Genomic DNA, 7,494 nt, shown 5'->3' with positions numbered 1-7,494 from the left:
ACTGGGCTTGAAATTCCTTCCATAGTGATCCCTCAATGAAGAGGGAGGTCAGCTGGAGGAGGAAATACAAAGAAATAAATGCTCCTTTCAGAAGGATTAATGGTGGGTTGGAAACCAGGCAGACTAAAGTCAATGTTTACCAAAGGCTGCAACAGATTTTGTGTTCGCTGCCAATTGCGAAACCTGCCACTGGTACCACCCTGAGGTAACTGGGAGAGCCCTGGGGAGCTGAGCGGCCACGCCACGGATGCTGCTGCCCCCAAGGGCGATGGGGCTGCACATTCCTGCGGCAGTCTCCCCATCATCTCCCCACAATGGTGTGGGAGACGATGGAGAGGTCTGGGAGAGCATGGCCTGCCTTCCCCTGGCACTGAGCTGGGCTGGGGGCTGCACCCAGCTGCTGACTAGTGCTGGGGCCTCAGGACCCCCCGAGAGCCCCTCAGCACCCCCCCACCCCCAAGCACGTATATAGTAGGCACAAAGGCCTGAGCACCAACATTTCACTCCACAGACCATTTCTACAGAGGAGTGAGTTCAGCCAGGTTTGGACAAGACTTTATTCCATTTAGCAGGGACCCGCACAGGGTATCCAGGCACTCCATGTGATCTCCGTGTGTGGTTTGCTCCTGCTTTCCTTATAAAGTGCCAAGCCATTTCTTCTTTTAAAGCACTGATCACTTTGTGGTTTTCACATTTTTGATCTCCTGCAGCAGGTCAGACATTAGAGTGAGACTGACTAACAAGATCATGAAATCTTCAAAATCAATTTTGTTCTCTGACTCCTCATCCAGGGCAGAAATTATTTCCTGGTATTTCGGTTTGTTTTCTTGGCCCTACGGAGAATTAAATTAAAAAATTAAGCATGAAGTTCCTTTTTTGTTGCATCATTAAAAAAGGTAGAATGAATGACACATACATAAAAATTCAGGTCTTTATCTTCCCATTCAGGTCTTTATGTCCACATTCATATTAGTTTTTTCTAAAGGTATCCCAAGAAAGTCAGAAACATTACTGCAATAAGACAGGAGAATCACCAGTCCCCAAAGCTTCCACCTGAACCCAGAATACATCTTTTGAAAGACACCTAGTCATGACTGAAAATCTGGCAGTGATGATGTGATGATGATGCAGCTGGTAATTTTTTTTTTTTTTTTTTTTTCCCCCAGCAAAGTGTCTGTGCCTTGATAAAACCAGGGAGCGTGAACAACGAACCAGCCCTCCTAACTTTAATATTCAAGACAGGTCCTCAAAAATATACCGTGGAGGTCTCAGAAACTGCTGATTTTACAGATTTAACTTCAGTAGTTGTTATTCTCTGTCCTGTTGGACATTACCACTGGAATGGAAGAGTTTATTAAAATTATGTGTCATGTCTGTTATTCGTATTTTCTAATTAAAAAAAAAAAAAAGCTCCAGGATTATTTTTTTTTAACTTCATAATCTTCCAAACATCTCATGATTCCAAATTTGATTGGCTATTGATATTTTCAGGTCCTTTTCCATAAGGTGCCTAGTTTCTAATTTGATACCAATTCCAATTCTTCAACCAGTCATGCAATTGTTATTCTTGGAAGCAAAGGTATCACCAAGAATGTATTTACTCCTAAACACCTCTCTCATTTACTTAGTTAAGCTCTTTTTACTAGTCCTATACAGTTTCTTTCTACCACTTGATAAAACTGTTTGGTGTTCTGTTGTTTATCATTTAGGGAGAGGAAAAAAAATCTGCAAGAACTTTACAGCCACAAGTGCAGATGTAGCTGTTTTTCACTGTACCCAGCTGCCACCAACGCCCTGGTGGGTGCCCAATGGAGAGATGCTGCCCACTCCCTTTCCCCCAGCAGGGACCACAGTGCACGCAGCGGTGCTGTGGCATGGGACTGGCTCTCCTGGCACTTGGTTGGTGCTCTGGCAAACTACCAAATGTCTCATTAATTGAATGGGATTCTTCTTTTCATAAATACAGTCTCTTATCATCTGAGGGGTTTTTTTGCAATTGCCCTATTTTCTTTAAAAAAAAAAAAATGCAAGCAGGCGCATCAGCTGTGGTTTATTGCTGTCCCCCACTCCTTTAGCCCTGTGTTAGACATAGGCTCAACATAAAGCAACTAATTCACTGAGGGTGTTTGTGCCAAATCACTAAAGCCTCACTTGGGATTACTGTATGGACCGATGCTTGCCCAGCTTCAGGGCAGAGCCCAGGGTGCCATTCCTGCACCCAAAGCACCTGGCCAGCGCTGGCCCAGTGCCACCCACCCACCCACACCCCCTCACCTGTATGAAACGCCCAAACTGGGTTTGCAGCAAGCATTTGGTTTCAGCTTTGCTGAGCTTGCCCTCAGGATCAGCAGAATTGTTATACACCAAAGCTGCGGTGGCAAAAGCTTTTTCGAGGTCTGAACCTTTTCCTAGAGCTGAGAGGGGAAAAGTTACCAGCCTATCGGAAAAAGTGGCATTTGAGATATAATTGAAAAGAATTGTCAGAACCATCCTGAGTGGGTGGAAATCTGTGTAGTTTCATTAAAGTTAATGAGACTGAAACTGTTTATGCCCACAGAGGACCTGGCCCAGATTTTATTTGGAGTGGGCCAGCAACATGCCTCACGTCCCATGGAAACACATGTAAAGGAAGCATTCAGTCAGAGCTGGGGCACTAACACCGAGTGATGTGCAACACCCATCTGCTCTCTCCCCCCACCCTGAGCATCCAGCAAGGACCTGCCACACCATGGGGACAGGCCACGCTGGCCATCTCCTGGGTGCATTTGGACTCCCAGGATCCCGTATCAGGGAAAATATGGCCCATTTGGGAAACCTGGCTGAACAGAAATCCCCATGCTGAAGTGCAGCGCTGATGCTCAGACGCACAGTATACTTGGGATTTGGGCTGGATTCCTTCCCCCCGCTCCTGGGCTGCATCCTAAAGACTGCACGCTCACAGCCTTCCATTAGCATCAGGTACCACAGGTGGCTCAGGCTGTGATTTTTAATGATGAGGTAAGCAGAAGAGGAGATGCGCATCAACGCAGGAGCACGTCGCACAGGGCTCCACGAGACCCTCCCATCTAGCACCAGCTGAGGGTCTGCACGGCCTCACAGCTCCGCTAAATCACCAGGATTTACTGCACTGAACCCCCAAGGGACAGTGAATGGGTCCCTTACCTTTTATCGATGCCAGCTGCTTGGCTGTAGGTATGCTGGTAGTGAGAGAGACGAGAGGCACGGTTATCACCTGCTGATTTGTGTGTGCGTATATAGTTTCTCCATGAGCGAGCTTGCTCATTTCTGTTTCATTTAATCCCCCAGGAATTCAGGGCTTCCCAGGGGAGACTGACTTTCCTTCACAGTGGAAAGGAAAATGGCCTTTACAAGCAGCACGCAGCTCCTAATTCTTCACTTGAGTAGCCTGGCATTGTTATTAAAGATGATTATTAAATAATTTTAAGAGGGGGGCATTGCAACAGCATTCAAGTAATTTCTTCAGAACCTGAAAGAGCCCCAGGCAGTGTCTCAGGTTTAAGCCCATCCCCAGAGGGGTCCATCATCCCCCACTCACCAATGCTCCCAGTCTGGAGCAGACACATGGCTTTTATTTCCAGCAGCACTCACATCTACGAGAAGAACCTCCCTGCTCTCTGTTAAAACTTAAAGCCTGCTTACTTTTGCTGAAGTGCTGGAAACTGCTACAGAGCAGCCAACAGGCAAAACAAGAGCTGGTTTGTGACAGAGACACAATTACATCCAGATAACAAATTTCCAGACAAACTGGAGATCACCAGAGATGCAAAGAACAAAGCTATGGCTTACCGCTTGGGCATGCCTGCTGCGGCCAAAGGGCTTGTTTTGGTGGAAGCAGGAGCTGGCTGGTTGACTGAGTACTGCTTGGTGCTGGGAACACTGGCTCTGCAGCCACACATCTCGAGGCCCGGGTGTTTGTGATCTCCAAGCAACTCGCATAATAGCAAACAGGTGAATTCAAGCTCTGCCCTGTGAAAGCAGCCTGCTCACAGCCATGCCCTATCAATAATGCAAATGCTGCCTGGTGATCGTGGAGCCAGCTAAATACATCTGTCTAAAGCAGCACTGCCAGGCTGGCAAATAGAGTGGCTTTTATGTGAGAATTTGACAGAAACAAACCAAACTAATGGAGCCTGAATCTTCCTAGATCTGTAGGGATGTAACTTTGCATCAGGAATAACTAATACACTGCATCCGTTCAGCTATACACGTTATCATTTTAATGGGAGTGGGCTCATGTAATTTGCCCCGGGCTATGAAGTGAATTGTTCCTATAGACAGAGTCAGAAACCAAGGGCTTCACAATTGCTGACCCGGCATTCATCCTCCATGAGCACACTCCTGCTCCACTATTTATCCTCCCAGCGCAGTGCAAAGAGGAGATCTGTTCTTCCTCCAAACCGCTTGCAAAGCAGCATCCAGCACGGAGCCTTTCCTTCGGTTTCTACCCGAACGGATGCTGCCTGCTTCCAAAAGCAGCACGGAGCCATATGGCAGAGCAGTCGCACATTAGAGGGACTGGAAGGGCTCTGATGAACTTTGTTATTTATTGGCATGGATATTGCTATTAGAAAACACACAGCTTGTCACGCTGCCTATCTCTGTGCACAGTCTCCTTTCTGCAGATCCCTTGCCTAGAGGTGTCTAGACAGGGTAACTTCCACCTAAAAGACCAAGCGGCCGTTGCAATCCCAGGGTGGTCTGTTAATAGGTAGTGACTTCAGCTACCTCATCCAGCTCATCGTGGCTGGTGAAAGGATACAATACTGATGTTAAAACTACCCAGGATGAGACTTTATGTAAGAGGACACGCAAAGGAGACTGCAACAGATGGCCTAGAGAATTAAAATGTTTTCCTCATTTGGTAGAAGCTAAATTACTGAAGGCTAATGAATAAGGATGTTCACCACCTTACTGTTCCTGGATTTTAATTATCTTAAAAAGCATGGGAAAAGAGAACCTTTAATTTTCCATCTAAAAGTGTCATTACTCAAACAATTCAGAGCCTTTTTCTGAGAGGTTTAAGCTGTCTTAGATCTCTAGTGCATTCTTTAGGACTGGCTCATGAATAAAACAGAGCCTGTAATTGCAATGACGCAGCCAAAACACATATAATCAATGCTCATTATCCCATCAATTAACACACTAAAATTAAACAAGAATTCAGGCTTAGTAATCTGCCATCAGCTAAAAAAAAAAAAAAAAAAAAGGAGTCTTGATATCATGTTGAAGTGATAATTCCCTTTCACATCTGTTGAACCGTACAAGGAGGCATGAAAAGCCTTACATCCCGGTTAATCTGCAGCATGGTAATGTTTGGTCTTAACGTCCAAGGTAAAAATGAGAGTGAGAAACAGACTCCGTTGCATGTTTATCAGCTACAGGCAGTGCTGTGAGCTGGCTGGCAAACCCAGCCCTCTGCGTTTTGGGCTCTTTCCACCATAGATCAGATTTCAGCTCGCAGTTTTTTTTAATCTAACTGACTTGGGAGCGCCTGAGCTCTAGAACAGGTAATTTGCTTTGCTAGGGTAGTAACAAGTTCAAGCAAGCCTGGGGTACATTATCCCTCTAAAATATACTAATTAGCGTATGCAGGAGCATTAGTGCCTGACAGATAAAGGGTAGCATGAGGATAACCCTTGCCTTTGCAGATGATCGGCTTTGAAGACAGCAAGATTTTGGCTGGATGTGTTGCTCGAGTATCCTGGTCAGCAAGGTGTGCGGGGAGCCAGGCCATCTGCTCTGTAGCTATTTTGATAACACACTATTTATGTTTGAAATATCCAGGTGCTTTTATCGGTCAAGTTTTAGCATGTTTCACACCTTAACAATATTGTCTGCACAAAATACGCAACCTGATGCTCAAAACTGCAAAATCTTTACAGGCAGTTCACTGAAAATAATTGCCACTGCAAAAAGCTGCCGTCTCCACTTGACTTTGGGTGTTTTCCCATCCTTTTTGCTTTCTGCAGTTCTAGAAGACTTACATTGCGAAACATTTGTGTGTGATGGAGCCCTGGCTCCCTCTGAGATGGCCCTGGGACAGTCGGCAGGGGCAGGCAGGGGCATGCTGGGGCTGGCAGGCGTCGCTGGGGACAGAGGCGCAAGGGAATACCTGAAACAGAGGATGCACTCAGGCTTTGTTTCTTCAGCGAACGCTTCAGCAGCTGTAGGAGAAGTGCTGCTAACTTCCACCCAAGAAGGTAATAGCTTCATTTCTTTGTGACCAGAATATGGTCATTTTGATCTTAGAGAAGCCCCACACTCCATCTTAGCCCAAAGCAGGACTGGCTGCCACAGCCTAATACTATTTTCCTCTTGTTTCACTTGAAATCAATTACTTAACATGGGAAAAGCCAGCAGAACCAGCAGGTCTAGCGTGCTCACCATGGTTGGTCTCTCCACACCAGCCCCAACCTGTGGTGCCCGCACGAGCAGGTGGGCTCAGCCCCACCGGGGAAGTACCTTCTCTTCTGCAGGGTGGCATGCGAAGAGGAGACACAACCCAGTGCAGGTTAATGAAGGATTTAACCAGCTCAAGGGATTGATAGCTGTGCTGCTGCAACAAGTAGTCTGCTTTGCACAAATACCCTCTGGTCACAGAGCCACACAGGCTCCTGCTCACCGGTAGCTGGTTTACCCCTGCTAACGTCCTGCTAAATAGTCTGAAACCTGAACTGCTGAACCCCTGCATTTATCCCAGGAGGCAGGGAATGTGGCGGATAAAGAAAATTACAGAGTATTTCCTGCTCATTTGTTTCTCCATCACCATGCCATTTGGGGTGCACGCTGCTGCTGCTGCTTCCATCTGTGCTGGGATGGTGCAAGTAAAGTCCTGTGTGTCCCAGGAACATTTCCCTCTTGGCCATCACCATTTTTTAAAAAATACCTCTTCATAGTCAATTCGATTTCACTCAAGGGGGAAGTCTGCACCACTATTTATCTGCATCAGCTGGGCTGGGTACAGTTTGCTGAGCGGTGCCTGATGATGAAACTGTGACTGGCTGGGTAATGCAAAATTCTGCCCCACTCAGCGGGCTCAGAGGGTCTGTGCAGGGGTCGGGGTGAGGGGGAGACCCTGGCTGGGAGCCACGGATGGGTCAGCCCACCTCCCCTACTGCACACGTAGGAGATAACTCAGCTCGCCCTGGGATTTAGCTCTGGGGTCATGATTAAAATATTTATGAGTCCCATTGCTGAGACAGAGCAGGTAAAATGTCATTTAAGAAAAGCTATTAGAACCGGTCTTTCTGCAGGGGAACACCGTTTGTCATCTCATGTCCAGACATTTTTCAGACATGGTACAGCACTTTGGCCAAAATAGGCTCGTGCCTCGTATGGGGACTGTCAGGGAGCAGAGTGGCTCCAGGGATTTATGATAGGACATTTAGACTTCAAAAAGGCAGCTGTATTTATAAACCCCTAATATCTTATTAAAGGACACAACAGTAAAAATGTAAGAAAAGAAACTGGTAG

The 7,494-nt window shown here is 46.6% G+C and overlaps 1 protein-coding gene across 1 annotated transcript; it reads right to left on the bottom strand.

The window, feature by feature from the left end:
* Positions 1-585: 585 nt before the first annotated feature.
* On the bottom strand, positions 586-4,004 carry SNTN (sentan, cilia apical structure protein). Its single transcript, XM_005432555.4, has 4 exons — positions 3,808-4,004; positions 3,163-3,197; positions 2,275-2,414; positions 586-833 (listed from the first exon to the last, which is right to left on the bottom strand). Exons 1-4 carry the CDS (start codon positions 3,915-3,917, stop codon positions 675-677), a joined length of 444 nt encoding a protein of 147 aa, XP_005432612.2. The 5' UTR covers positions 3,918-4,004; the 3' UTR covers positions 586-674.
* Positions 4,005-7,494: the final 3,490 nt, after the last annotated feature.

Source organism: Falco cherrug, chromosome 4 (assembly GCF_023634085.1).
Source record: "Falco cherrug isolate bFalChe1 chromosome 4, bFalChe1.pri, whole genome shotgun sequence".
Lineage (NCBI taxonomy): Eukaryota > Metazoa > Chordata > Aves > Falconiformes > Falconidae > Falco > Falco cherrug.
This window is presented reverse-complemented; position numbering and strand designations above follow the sequence as displayed.